We start from the raw sequence: 14516 nt of genomic DNA, 5'->3' as shown, positions 1-14516 counted from the left end.
GATCAAGAAAGTAATTGTATTAAAAATGCATAGTGCCTTCAGAAAGTATTCCTACCCCTTGACTTATTCCTAATTTTCGTGTTACATCCTAAAATCAAAATGAATTAAATATAATTTTTTCCTCACCCATCTACACACAATACCCCGTAATGACAAAGTGAAAACATGTTTTCACACCCCTGAGTTCACACCCCTGAGTCAACACTTTGTAGAACCACCTTTGCCAGCGATTACAGCTGTGAGTCTTGCTGGGTAAGTCTAAAGGCATCAGCATGCTTCAGTTCGTCTGGCGCCTAGTCGAAAGAGTGTGCTCGCATACTTCCTTAAAAGAGAAAAAGCGGCAATAGTACCGTTTGTCCATTTCGAAATGCCGTAGCCAGTATACACTTCGTCCAAACTCAAGAAATCTGTCATACATTTTTATGTTTTGCCGGGGGAGATCTTAGTCACACAATTTTATATCTAACTAAGATGTTTGGTGCAGTATTTCTAAATGAAAAAATGTGCACTGTAAAATCCCTACTGTGGACCAATCACTGACGAAGGGGACGTAGACTTCGGCTACCAACTTCAGCTGGCCTTCAGAAAAAATGTGTGCCCGAAAAGCCGAAAAAACCAAGTCCAAAACAAACAAAAAAGTCACAAAATGTTTCAGCTGGGAAGCATGCGGACGCCTTTAGAGCTTTCCAAACCTGGATTGTGCAACATTTGCCCATTATTTTTTCAAAAAGATCAAGCTCTGTCAAATTGGTTGTTGATCATTACTAGACAACCATTTCAGGTCTTGCCATTGATTTACAAGCAGATTTAAGTCAAAACTGTAACTTGGCCAGTCAGGAACATTCATGGTCTTCTTGGTAAGCAACTCCAGTGTACATTTGTCTTTTTAGATTGTTGTACTGCTGAAAGGTGAATTGATCTCCCAATGTTTGGTGGAAAACAAACTGAACCAGGTTTTCCTCTAGGATTTTATATGTGCTTAGCTCCATTCGTTTATTTGTATCCTGAAAAACTCCCCAGTCCTTGATGGTAACATTTGTCGTGACTTTACTTTCATTGATCTGATGACTGTTATTTATTTAATCCACTAACTATGTTTAATTCTTACACAATTAAATGAATTATGTTACAATGAACTCATTAGAATTTGTTTAAAGAGTTACCATCTGCCGAATTAAACTCTAAGATCTTTACCTATAACATCCATAAAACAGTAAACATATTAACCTGTTATGGATAGGGGGCAGTATTTTCACGGCCGGATAAAAAACGTACCCGATTTAATCTGTTTATTACTCCTGCCCAGAAACTAGAATATGCATATAATTGTTTGATTTGGATAGAAAACACCCTAAAGTTTCTAAAACTGTTTGAATGGTGTCTGTGAGTATAACAGAACTCATATGGCAGGCCAAAACCTGAGAAGATTCCAAACAGGAAGTGCCCTCTCTGACCATTTCTTGGCCTTCTTTAGCCTCTTTATTGAAAACAGAGGATCTCTGCTGTAACGTGACACTTTCTAAGGCTCCCATAGGCTCTCAGAAGGCGCCAGAACGGGGAATGATGACTCTGCAGTCCCTGGCTGAAAAACAGTAGCGCATTTGGATAGTGGTCGATCTGAGAACAATGAGACGGGCGCACGCGTGCACGTGAGGAGCCCATTTTACATTTTCAGTCTTTGAACGAAAACAACGTCTCCCGGTCGGAATATTATCGCTATTTTAGAAAAATTGCATAAAAATAGATTTTAAACAGCGTTTGACATGCTTCGAAGTACGGTAATGGAATATTTTGAATTTTTTTGTCACGATACGCGCGGGCGCGTCACCCTTCATTACCCTTCGGATAGTGTCTTGAACGCACGAACAAAACGCCGCTATTTGGATATAACTATGGATTATTTGGAACCAAACCAACATTTGTTGTTGAAGTAGAAGTCCTGGGAGTGCATTTTGACGAAGAACAGCAAAGGTAATCCAATTTTTCTTATAGTAAATCTGAGTTTGGTGAGTACCAAACTTGGTGGGTGTCAAAATAGCTAGCCTGTGATGGCCGGGCTATCTACTCAGAATACTGCAAAATGTGCTTTCACCGAAAAGCTATTTTAAAATTGGACACCGCGATTGCATAAAGGAATTCTCTATCTATAATTCTTTAAATAATTGTTATGTTTTTTGTGAACGTTTATCGTGAGTAATTTAGTAAATTCACCGGAAGTGTTCGGTGGGAATGCTAGTTCTGAATGTCACATGCTAATGTAAAAAGCTGTTTTTTGATATAAATATGAACTTGATTGAACAAAACATGCATGTATTGTATAACATAATGTCCTAGGAGTGTCATCTGATGAAGATCATCAAAGGTTAGTGCTGCATTTAGCTGTGGTTTTGGTTTTTGTGACATTATATGCTAGCTTGAAAAATGGGTGTCTGATTATTTCTGGCTGGGTACTCTCCTGACATAATCTAATGTTTTGCTTTCGTTGTAAAGCCTTTTTGAAATCGGACAATGTGGTTAGATAAAGGAGAGTCTTGTCTTTAAAATGGTGTAAAATAGTCATATGTTTGAAAAATTGAAGTTTGGGGATTTTTGAGGAGTTTGTAATTCGCGCCACGCCCTATCATTGGATATTGGCGAGGCGTTCTGCTTGCGGAACATCTAGATGTAAGAGGTTAATCTGGTTATTACTCCTGCCCAGAAACTAGAATATGCATCTAATTATTTTATTTGGATAGAAAACACCCTAAAGTTTCTAAAATTGTTTGAATGGTGTCTGTGAGTATAACAGAACTCATATGGCAGGCCAAAACCTGAGAAGATTCTATACAGGAAGTGCCCTCTCTGACCATTTCTTGGCCTTCTATAGCCTCTTTATGGAAAATAGAGGATCTCTGCTGTAACGTGACATTTTCTAAGGCTCCCATAGGCTCTCAGAAGGCGCCAGAACGGGGAATGATGACTCTGCAGTCCCTGGGCGAAAAACAGTAGGGGATTTGGAAAGTGGTCGATCTGAGAACAATTACAAAAAAAAATTGAACGTTTTGGGATTTTTGAGGAGTTTGTAATTCGCGCCACGCTCTATCATTGGATATTGGCGAGGCGTTCCGCTAGCGGAATATCTAGATGTAAGAGGTTAAGGCTAGAAGCACAATTCAACCACAGGAACGTTCCTAAGGTCTTCCCGATCTATGCAAGCCTAACCTTGGCCGTGTGGAATTAACAGTGAAAACAGGGTGAGTTATGTGGCTCTAGAAGGTTCTCAGGCCGAGAAACAGCCTTGTCCATTTGCAATAACTTCAATTCATTTTGAACATCGCGAAAATGACAACATTTAGAAAAGTCCCAGAATCACAAGATTAGGTGCATTGAAACAGCCTCGGCCTATAGAGACAGTCCCTAAAGTTTCTGTCTGATAGCACTTTCAGGGACCCCGTAGCAACGCCTGGAAAAGGTTAATTTTCAGCACTAATTAATCCTATCTCCATTAGCATAACAAATTTCTTTAAAAAAAAAATACAAATATAGGACTATGTTATATCGTTTTATAGATACACCTCTCCTGAATCGAACCACGTTGTCCGATTTAAAAAAGGCTTTACAGCAAAAGCAAAACATTAGATTATGTTAGAGGAGTATATCGTAAAAGTAGCCACATAGCCATTTTCCGACCAACCACATGCATCACAAATAACCAAAAAACAGCTAAATGCAGCACTAAACTTTGACAATCTTCATCAGATGACACACCTAGGACATCATGTTACACAATACATGCATTCTTTTGTTCGATAAAGTTCATATTTATATATAAAAACAGCATTTTACATCGGCGCATGACGTTGACTAACTATTTTCCCTCAAATGCATCTGGTGAAACAGCGCTACAATTTACTAAATTACTATTCGAAAACATTTTTAAAATGTAATATTGTCATTCTAAGATTTATAGATGAATATCTCTTGAAAGCACCTGTAAAGCCAGATTTAAAAATAACTTTACTGGGTAATCACACTTTGCGATAAAAGGGGATGCGATACTCAGAAAAATAGGCTACTGTTACAGGTCAGCGCCATCTTGGAACAATCGCATATCACATCTACTCTTGTATACTATTGTCAATAATCCCTTACCTTTGATTATCTTTATCAGAAAGCACTTCCAGGAATCCCAGGTCCACAACAAATGTATTTTAATTCGAAAAAGTTAATCCTTTACGTCCCAATAGCTTGTTCTTGTTAGCGCGTTCTGAAGGCTGCTCCAAAACTTCCGTCGGCTGCGGGACTTCTCTCTCAACATTTTTTTTAAAATTTAGGTTCGTTCAAACATGTCAAACGTTGTATAACATAAATCTTTAGGGCCTTTTTCAACCAGAGCTCCAATAAGATTCAAGGGGGACGCTTGCATTGTGTTTCAAAACGTTTCGAAAGGGGAGGGTAGCCAGGGGCGCCGGCGTCATAATGGTGATGGCCCTCTCCGTGTGACCACGTTCCACTGCGTCTCATTCATTCAGTTTTCACAGTAGAAGGCTTAAATCACTTTGTAAAGACTGGTGACATCTAGTGGAAGCAATAGGAAGTGCTCAATGAACCATTGCTCACGGTGTGATTTATAGGCAAGGTGCTGAAGTTGAGTCCGCAATTCAGAATTCCACATCCTGTTACGATCGGTCTCGGGGTTTTGACTGCCATATGAGTTCTGTTATACTCACAGACACCATTCAAACAGTTTTAGAAACTTTAGGGTGTTTTCTATCCACAAGTATTAATTATATGCATATCCTAGCTTCTGAGTTTGAGTAGGAGGCCGTTTAAAATGGGCACACATTTTTTTCAAATATCGCTGTAGCGCCCCCTATCCTAGGCGACCGTCAAGAGATTAAGGTCACTGCTCGGTCTCCGAATGACCTATCGACTCAGGATTCGGGGTCGCCTCAGCTAGGTCTACACATAATGTCAGAACTGGACCCGCAGCTTGAATGTAACTATGTTTTTGAAGTTTTTTTAATGGTTTTAACAGAAGGCGCAATGAATTGTGGGCCGGCTCTGAAATATGTGATAGTTGGCTTCTAAAAGAGTTGGACAAAGTGAGTTTGGTGTCAGTATGATATCTTATTGACTGATGGTTGACCTGATGGCAGTATAATATATTGGTATTGTACATTTTATATTGCAAATGGACAGTGTACATTTCCAATGTATTTAATGATGGATTTTCCATCAGCAAATGGACAGGCTGAAATCAGGCTGAAATCAACACCAACGAGCGATGGAGAGGAACCACTATCACTGCTTGGCCATCCCAATATTTTAGAGCATGTCCAATTCATGATGGTAAATGCCCATTGTAGGCCATTGCAAACGGACAGTTTATGTTTGTACATTTCCAATGTATTTAATGAGGGATTTTCCATCACCAAATGGACAGTGTCCATTACACATATGCTATATTGTCAGTGTGAACATGCTCTTCTGCAAGTTGGCAGTGTCCATTGCCAATGTATATCCATAAAAAATCAAACATTTCAAAAAACAGTGCAAAAAAAACACTTTTTATGAGGTTTAAAAATGTTGAGAAAAAAAATGAGATTTTGAAAATTTCACCCTTGGGACCTGACTTTGTGACCATTTCCCATATGAAAATCTGCGGTTTTGGGGATTTTTGGAGTATGACACTTGGCATTTGCCATGTTCCGCTTGCAATATGGTTTTGATAAACTGCCGTCCATTTGAGTGGTATTTGTGATAGTGTATATGGTTCGCCCAATGCCAATAAGATGCCATTCATTTTTGTCCATTTCATGGGGATCTTCCCTTACCGAATGTACTGTATAGACAGGTGTGTGCCTTTCCAAATCATGTCCAATCAATTGAATTTACCACAGGTGGACTCCAATCAAGTTGTAGAAACATCTCAAGGATGATCAATGGAAACAGGATGCACCTGAGCTCAATTTCGATTCCCAAAGCAACAGGTGGAAAAAGTGAAGGGGTCTTAATACTTTCCCAATGCACTGTACTACTCTGCCCCTCAGTGACAGCCAGCTCCGCCTCCGTGGGCACATAGGTCATGCGAACATTGCTTCCATTGTTTTGTCCCGGGATGGTATGTTGGTGGTTGGCGATATCCCTCCAGTGGTGTGGAGGCTGTGCGTTGGCAAAGTGGGTGGGGTTATATCCTACCTGTTTGGCCCTGTCCGGGGGTTTCATCGGATGGGGCCACAGTGTCTCCTGACCCCTCCTGTCTCAGCCTCCAGTATTTATGCTGCAGTAGTTTATGTGTCGGGGGGCTAGGGTCAGTCTGTCACATCTGGAGTATTTCTCTTGTCTTTTCCAGTGTCCTGTGTGAATTTAAATATGCTCTCTCTAATTCTCTCTTTCTCTCTTTCTTTCTTTCTCTCTCTCGGAGGACCTGAGCCCTAGGACCATGCCTCAGGACTACCTGGCTTGATGACTCCTTGCTGTCCCCAGTTCACCTGGCCGTGCTGCTGCTCCAGTTCCAACTGTTCTGCCTGCAGCTATGGAACCCTGACCTGTTCACCGGACGTGCTACCTGTCCCAGACCTGCTGTCCCAGAACTGCTGGAACCCTGACCTGTTCACCGGACGTGCTACCTTTCCCAGACCTGCTGTTTTCAACTCTCTAGAGACAGCAGGAGCGGTAGAGATACTCTCAAAGATCGGCTATGAAAAAGCCAACTGACACTTACTCTTGTGTTACTGACTTGTTGCACCCTCGACAACTACTATGATTATTATTATTTGACCATGCTGGTCATTTATGAACATTTGAACATCTTGGCCATGTGCTGTTATAATCTCCACCCGGCACAGCCAGAAGAGGACTGCCCACCCCTCATAGCCTGGTTCCTCTCTAGGTTTCTTCCTAGGTTTTGGCCTTTCTAGGAAGTTTTTCCCAGCCACCGTGCTTCTACACCTGCGTTGCTTGCTGTTTGGGGTTTTAGGCTGGGTTTCTGTACAGCACTTTGAGATATCAGCTGATGTAAGAAGGGCTATATAAATACATTTTATTTGATTTACCAGCTATTTGCTATGAGGGGGAACTGCCCCAATGAAATCGCAGTATATCATAGCATAAATTATAACAGCACAAAGTAAATGGACCGTCCGGGGTGCTCAAATGTGCATCCGTTCAGTCAGAACTTCTGGGTCTGCGCTACTCTCTTCCTCCCAATGAGTCTCTCGCGCCAGACGACTTACTTCTGCACGTGAGACTAGATCTGCTTTATCAGGTACAGATGGCCCTAAAGCAAAAAGCTAATTGTAAGTAACTTGTAAATAAATAATCATAACAGTCATGAGAGCTTGGGACCTGATAAACGGATCAACTACATCCAAGAAGAGTCCAAGGACAGAGGATACACTAGCTAGAACCTTCTCATCGTGGATCTGGTAGAACAAAAAGCATGGCCAATGTTATTGTTTCCCCCGATGTTGTTTATAAGGTTTTACCGTAGGTGACAGGGCGACATGTTGTGTGGACTAAAACAGCATAAACCAGGTGTATCACAAAGCATTACCAAATTAATTAGCCAGCTAAAGAACATTTTTGAAAAAGTTTGGTTGATTTATTGGTCAAATTAACCAGTTAGCTATCTACTTTTGATAAGCAGCAGCTAGCTAACTCCTAGCTAGTTAGCTCTCATGTCAAACTCAAGTCTTTCAAAACTAATATCTGACTAACTCGGAAATTAGAAGTTATTTCAGAATGAAAGTTAACTGGCTAGCGCATTATGCTTTGTGACATTATCTTAGCTAGCTATCCTGGTGCATTCATTCTTTCGTGAGCTGGCTGCTGTTTCTAAATAGCATAATCTAATCTGTTCGAAACAGTGGCAGCAGGTGCAGCAGTGGTCATTCGGTTTTTAACATGCAACGTGAAATAGGTGTATTTATGCTGTTATTCAAATGCAAAGATTGCTTTATATATCTTCTCAAAGAAACTATCGGTAGCTCGAAAACTTGGCATCATATTTCTGTCATGCTGCTTTGTTGACAACTCCAACCACCTTGGGTAATTCAGCCAATCAGCGGCCACCGCTGTGTCTCAAGAGGCCCATCTCAATTGAGCTCTCCGTTTACCTGTAGTTGATATTCCGGCGGGAGGTGACGTCCCAGCTCTGGATAGCGTCCATCATCTTGTCCATGACCGTGTCCCTCAGTGGCTCTTCCATGGCCCACGCCTCTGGCCCATCAAACACGATGTGGGACAGCACCCCGCACGCATTATAGGACACCTCAATCCCATCTGCCTTGCTGTCCAGCAGGTTACTGTCACCAGAGAACATTCACAGTAGCAAAGCAGAATCCAGCTTTATTTATCCAGGTTAGTGTCAATAGTATTGCAATCTCTATTGCAAGACGAACCTGGGTCCGTATGCATCAAGCGACTCATAGTAGAAGTGCTGATCTAGGATTGGGTCCCCCCTATCAATGTAATCTTATTCACTGTGATCCAAAAGGAAAAACTGATCCTAAATCAGCACTCCTACTCTGAGATGCTTGATACATACGGCCTCTGGTCCAAGATAGCAGCAGGATCAGACAAGACTGCATTTAACCATTTAATATAGACAAAGGACCTTCTCTTACCTGAAGACAGAGATGAACTGTGGGGTGAGGAGTTGTGGTCGCAGACCTCTCACTTCTGCCACATTACCCAGCAGCCCCAGCATGTTACGGTGGAGCTCCTGCTTGTCTGGAAACTCCTGAGAGCCAGGGGAGGACAAAGAGGACATACAAAAGCAACACACAGGATGATGAGACCGAGAATCTTCAGTGGAAAAGACTGTTTGAGTGGCAAAACCTAGCATTCCCTGACAGAACAGAATCCTTCAGGTGAAGAAAAAAGAGAGATGAGAGATTGAGTTTATGTTGCAGATTTAAACAAATCCCTGAGGTGTGCTAACCTTCAGGCAGTCCAGGAAGAGGCCCATGCCCTTGCAGTTAAGGAACATCTGACAGTTGTCTGGTGTCTCGTCAGTGATGTTCCACAGGGCACTCCAGGAGAACTCCATCACCTGGTCACACTGTAGAAAGAGCAAAAAAATGTGCTTGGTATTTGTTTTTATCCAAAGTGAACTCTAGGTAGCCTGCCAGGCAATGCCATTCGACACAATTCACTTGAATTGGCTTAACACGCAATGTTTCCTTAAGGATTGCATGTAAAAATACTATTAGGTCTGGAATGAGCTAAGACTCATCACAATCCAAATGTGATGTGGTTCAATCCAGTTTTACAGGTTCTGCCAGGTCATTTCAGACTTGTAGAATGGTAGGGATGCCCAAAATATGGATTTATGATTCACAAGAAATAATCCAAATGAGACTCACCATCCTGTCCTGTAGCTTTTTCTGGATGAGATTCAACATTGTCTGAGAAAAAAAAAGTGAGCATGAAAATCATACGTCACAACTTCACGAAGCATCAATAACCTACTGCGGGGTGTGTTTGAGAGAGAGAATCTATGAATCTGTGTATAAGTATATGGATACATCAGTCTTCCCTACCTTGACGAAGCCCATCTTGCCCACAGCCTCCTTGTGGTGGTTGTCCACCTGGCAGACCAGGGCGTTGCAGAGGTGCACGGCGATGCGCTGGATGGACTCATCCTGCCGGGCCGGCTCCAGGATCTTCAGCAGCAGCAGGTTGACCCGGCCGTACTGGAACTCCAGCTCCTCAGGGATGCTGAAGTTACACAGCGTCAGGCAGCAGTTCCTCTGGACCTGGGTAGGAGATTGGTGAGGAGGGGGGAAAGGGGGAGCTGAGTTGAGGGATATGGTGGAAACTCCTTCAGCCTTAGTTTATACCAATCCATTCCTTTAAAATTTGTGAAGGGAATAAACTTTGCTTTAACTTGAGAAGGGAAGAGACTACTAGGGTGACATGTTGGTTGGCGTGATGGGTCAGTTGACCCCTCCAGACCGGGGTTCAGATACTCTTTAAAATATCTCAATTTCACGTACATTCGAAGTAAGTATTCAGATGTCTTTTATTTGAAAAGACAAGTAGTTGGATGTTTGGTCCCGCTTTAAATGACTTTCACCTTATAAAGGCTTCATAAAGCCTTTATAATCCCTTCATAAGCACTACATAAATGTGTTAAAAAGCATATATAAGCGTATGCATGCTTCATAAATGTGGCATAACTGTGACAATCTCCAATGTCAAATGTGACATATGTTGAATATGATATAAACATGTGCTTTATAAAGGGTGACATGTTGTGCAAAAGGATGGGAAATGCTCTAAAGTGATGTCATGTTAGTCACATTACACCTAATCCCATTCCCAGACACTTCCGCCCTAATGCGTGGAAGGTCTGGTGGACCAACACATCAAACTTGGTCTTCATTAGTTAGTGTTAGGTTTAAAATCACATTTTAAGAAGATACATTGTGGAAATGGGCAGGATTTTGCCATAACTATGACTTTTTGACCTTGTTAAGTAGTGACGATGACAAATAATTTATTCAGTAAGGTCACTCTGATATCCCAGGCTTATATGTGCAGTCTTTGACACAATAATCCACTCCCCCACTGAAAGATCAGCCACAAAATGTTGGCACCATTGCAACAGGTTGTAATCAAGCCCTGGTCGCCAGCATGGGAACAGATGAGGAACAGAAGAGGAATGAACACCTGGTGCGGTAATCTCAGGTTGGACTACTCCAAATCATCTTGGTTTTGGCGCGCAAACACAATCTTTGCAGGTCCATCAACCCATTTAAATACCTTTCACACCCTACAGTAACCTGTCGATCATGAGAGAACCTTCATAAATGAGCAGAATGTTAATAACCTATTTATTGACACTTTTATGCAGCAATACTTAGTTTGAAGTGAGACACCTTCATTCATTCATAACACATCAACAAAGACTAAGGCATGACGCTGTACTTAATTTGAAGTCAGACCCCTTTGATCATTTATAACACAGACCTAAATGCCTTGTATCATATGACGCTGTATTTACTATAAGGTCAGACACCTTTGGTCGTTCATAACGCATACAAAAAGGCTTAATGATGTAAACAAATGTATTAACATTTAAGGATTATCACTAACAGCTAAAACAAATAAACATTAAATACATGTTTAAACCATGCATTTCCTTTAATTTGCACAATTTTTAAACAATACAAATACATGAAGTTTTAAAAAGTCCAGAAATGCAATTAATTACATTGAACATTAGACAGGGCTGTGAATAGTGTAGCTTGTCTCTGAGCTGGCGGACAAACGGTTCTTGCCTCTCTTCCTGCTGGAGGTGCTGCATGTTGGTTCCAACCTTAAAGTAACAACAAAGAAAGTTAGGTCTGTTAGGAAATGCCTTTGTCACATCATCCGGATAAGGGCATTTCTTATGCTGCGACAGAAACTCTAAATGGGAATATGGAAAACTGCATTCCATTCGTATTATTCCATTCCTCTTTAATTTAAAAATCTCATGACGTGACTATGAGACATGGCTGTATCTAGGGGGATTTGTATTTAGCTGATCCTACTAGCTAACTAAATTTCAGCTAGCTAGCAATTGCTATAAAGTCACCGAATTTATTGAAATAACGATTGAGGTAGCTACAGTATGTAATCTAACTAATACAAACTAACTTAAATTGTAATAAATATAAGTTCACTTACTTGTTTTCCGCTGTCCTGTGGCAGCACAAGTGGGGCATTTGATTTGCGAACTCGTCACATGATCAGCCTCTCATCAGCAACACAAAAAAATAACTTCCCGGGTCATGGAATTATGGATATTTTCCAAATAACAGTTACCCAAGTAATAGTAGAAAAATTTCAACATTTGTTCATATTTAAGTGACATTTTAATTAAATTGGGGTTTTAAAACCTGTTCCAATGCCAAATAAATGCCCCAAAGTAAATCATTGTATATGGAATACATATTGGCTTAGAGCAAGAACTATTCTGGGTGCAGAAATAAAATACTTGTAGGGAATACTCAGTAGGGTCTGTAAAATGTATACAGTTCCTTCGGAAAGTATTCAGACCCCTTTACTTTTTCCACATTTTTATTAAGTTACAGCCTTATTCTAAAATTGATTAAAATAGTTTTTTTCCCCCCTCATCAATCTACAAACAATACCAAATAATGACAAAGCAAAAAACATTTTTAGACATTTTTAGCAAATTTATTTAACAGAAACAGAAAAACCTTATTTATATAAGTATTCAGCCCCTTTGCTATGAGACACGAAAAATTGAGCTCAGGTGTATCCTGTTTCCATTGATCATCCTTCAGATGTTTCTACTACTTGTTTGAAGTCTACCTGTGATAAATTCAATTGATTGGACATGATTTGGAAAGGCACACACCTGTCTATAAGGTCCCACAGATGACAGTGAATGTCAGAGCAAAAACAAAGCCATGAGGTCGAAGGAATTGTCTGTAGAGCTCCGAGACAGGATTGTGTCGAGACACAGATCTGGGGAAGGGTACCAAAAAATTTTTGCAGCATTGAAGGTCCCCAAGAACACAGTGGCTTCCATTATTATTGGATCCAACAAGACTCTTCCTAGAGCTGGCCGCCCAGCCAAACTGAGCAGTGGGGAGAGAAGGGCCTTGGTCAGGAGGGTGACCATGAATCTGATGGTCACTCTGACAGAGCTTCAGAGTTCCTCTGTGGAGATGGGAGAACCTTCCAGAAGGATAACCATCTCTGCAGCATTCCACCAAATCAGGCCTTTATGGTAGAGTTGCCAGACGGAAGGCACTCCTCAGTAAAAGGCACATGACAGCCCGCTTGGAGTTTGCCAAAAAGCATCTAAAGACTCTCAGACAATGAGAAACAAGATTCTCTGGTCTGATGAAACCAACATTGAACTCTTTGGCCTCAATGTCAAGTGTCACGTCTGGAGGAAACCTGGCACCATCCCTACGGTGAAGCATGGTGGTGGCAGCATCATGCTGTGGGGATGTTTTTCAGTGGCAGGGACCGTGAGACTAGTCAGGATTGAGGTATAGATGAACGGAGCAAAATACAGAGAGATCCTTGATGAAGTCCTGAGCGCTCTGGAGCAGGATCTCAGACTGGGGCAAAAGTTCACCTTCCAACAGGACAACGACCCAAAGCACACAGCCAAGACAATGAAGGGTTGGCTTCGCGACAAGTCACAATATCCTTAGACGGCCCAGCCAAAGTCCGGACTTGAACCTGATCGAACATCTCTGGAGAGACCTGGAAATAGCTGTGCAGCGACACTCCCCATCCAACCTGACAGAGCTTGAGAGGATCTGCAGAGAATAGGAAAAACTCCCCAAATACAGTTGTGCCAATCTTGTAGCGTCATACCCAAGAAAACTTGATGCTGTAATTGGTGCCAAAGGTGCTTCAACAAAGTACTAAGTAAAGGGTCTGAATACTTTTGTAAATGTGATATTTCATTTTTAAAATTGTATTTTTTTCCCTAAAAATTGCTTTGTCATTATGGGGTATTGTGTGTCGATTGATGAGTAATATATTTTTTTTTTAAATACATTTTTGAATGAGGCTGTAACGTAACAAAATGTGGAAAAAGTCAAGGGGTCTGAATTCTTTCCAAATGCACTGTACATTCCACATTTGGTGTCTTTTGGCCCTATGGTTTAGAGATATACCAGAGGTACATTTAATTTGTTCAGCATGATGAGACACCTACATGCAAAGTTTGAAGTGTCTCAGTCAAACAGGTGATGGATGAGGATTTAAGTGAGACTGCTTATAACAGCGCCACCTATAGGCCAATCAGTGCCATTCTTTTGACCAAGTTACTCATGGCCTGTAGTTTCTTTGCCAATTAATATTTTTCTTCAAACTCTGCTTGAGTTATAACAAAGGTTTTGTGAAATACAATTTGGCAGATTATTTGGTTTTTACAAATAACCATTCAAATACTCAAATAAATTTACTTGTTTTGAGCTGTGTATATATATTTTTTTTAAACTCCAATACACAGAAATAGCATTTTAAATACCAGATTCTCAAATACACATGTATTTGAACCCAGGTCTGGACCCTTCCCTGTGACCTTACCGTGACCTCCTGGTACTGCTCCATGCCGTTGAGCACCACCTGGATGACCTGCCGGCGCAACCACACACTCTGGTCACTGCGGTACTCTGTGTTGGTCAGGTAGAAGAGGGCCGCGCTGCCCGTCACCTGGATGCTCTTGTCGTACTTGTGGCACTTCAGTGCAGCGATCACCAGCTGGTTGATCACGACAAGACAGAAGGGTTATAGCACAAGGGGGGTTTAGGAATAAAGAACGCAAACCCTTGAGGTGCTGAATAGGAATACAGGTAACTGAGAAAGATAAAAGAAAGCCGCACACTCCATTATTCTTTGACGTTCACTGCAAAATTATAAAGGAGTGTGCGACTTTCATTTATAAAGCAGAAAACCACAGGGGTGTGATAAGTAAATAAATGTCCGGGCTCTTACGCTCTCTAAAGCATTAAAGAAGCATTTATTTGAAGAGAAATGCTGAGACACCC

General features: G+C 41.3%; 1 protein-coding gene across 3 annotated transcripts in view; it reads right to left on the bottom strand.

Annotated features, from left to right (window-relative positions):
• The window catches only part of LOC115203763 (protein zer-1 homolog), a 59372-nt gene that overhangs the window by 2163 nt on the left and 42693 nt on the right, over nucleotides 1-14516 (bottom strand). For all 3 annotated transcript variants that reach the window (XM_029768737.1, XM_029768736.1, XM_029768738.1), the window contains 6 exons: nucleotides 14056-14229; nucleotides 9528-9743; nucleotides 9351-9392; nucleotides 8927-9046; nucleotides 8610-8725; nucleotides 8100-8288 (listed from right to left, as the gene is read on the bottom strand). In XM_029768737.1, coding sequence (XP_029624597.1) covers nucleotides 8100-8288; nucleotides 8610-8725; nucleotides 8927-9046; nucleotides 9351-9392; nucleotides 9528-9743; nucleotides 14056-14229 — 857 coding nt within the window. The remainder of the gene's footprint in view (nucleotides 1-8099; nucleotides 8289-8609; nucleotides 8726-8926; nucleotides 9047-9350; nucleotides 9393-9527; nucleotides 9744-14055; nucleotides 14230-14516) is intronic.

This window comes from Salmo trutta, chromosome 12, assembly GCF_901001165.1.
Source record: "Salmo trutta chromosome 12, fSalTru1.1, whole genome shotgun sequence".
NCBI classification, from domain to species: domain Eukaryota; kingdom Metazoa; phylum Chordata; class Actinopteri; order Salmoniformes; family Salmonidae; genus Salmo; species Salmo trutta.
The sequence above is the reverse complement of the archived record's forward strand: the minus strand, read 5'-3'. Positions and strand labels throughout refer to the sequence as shown.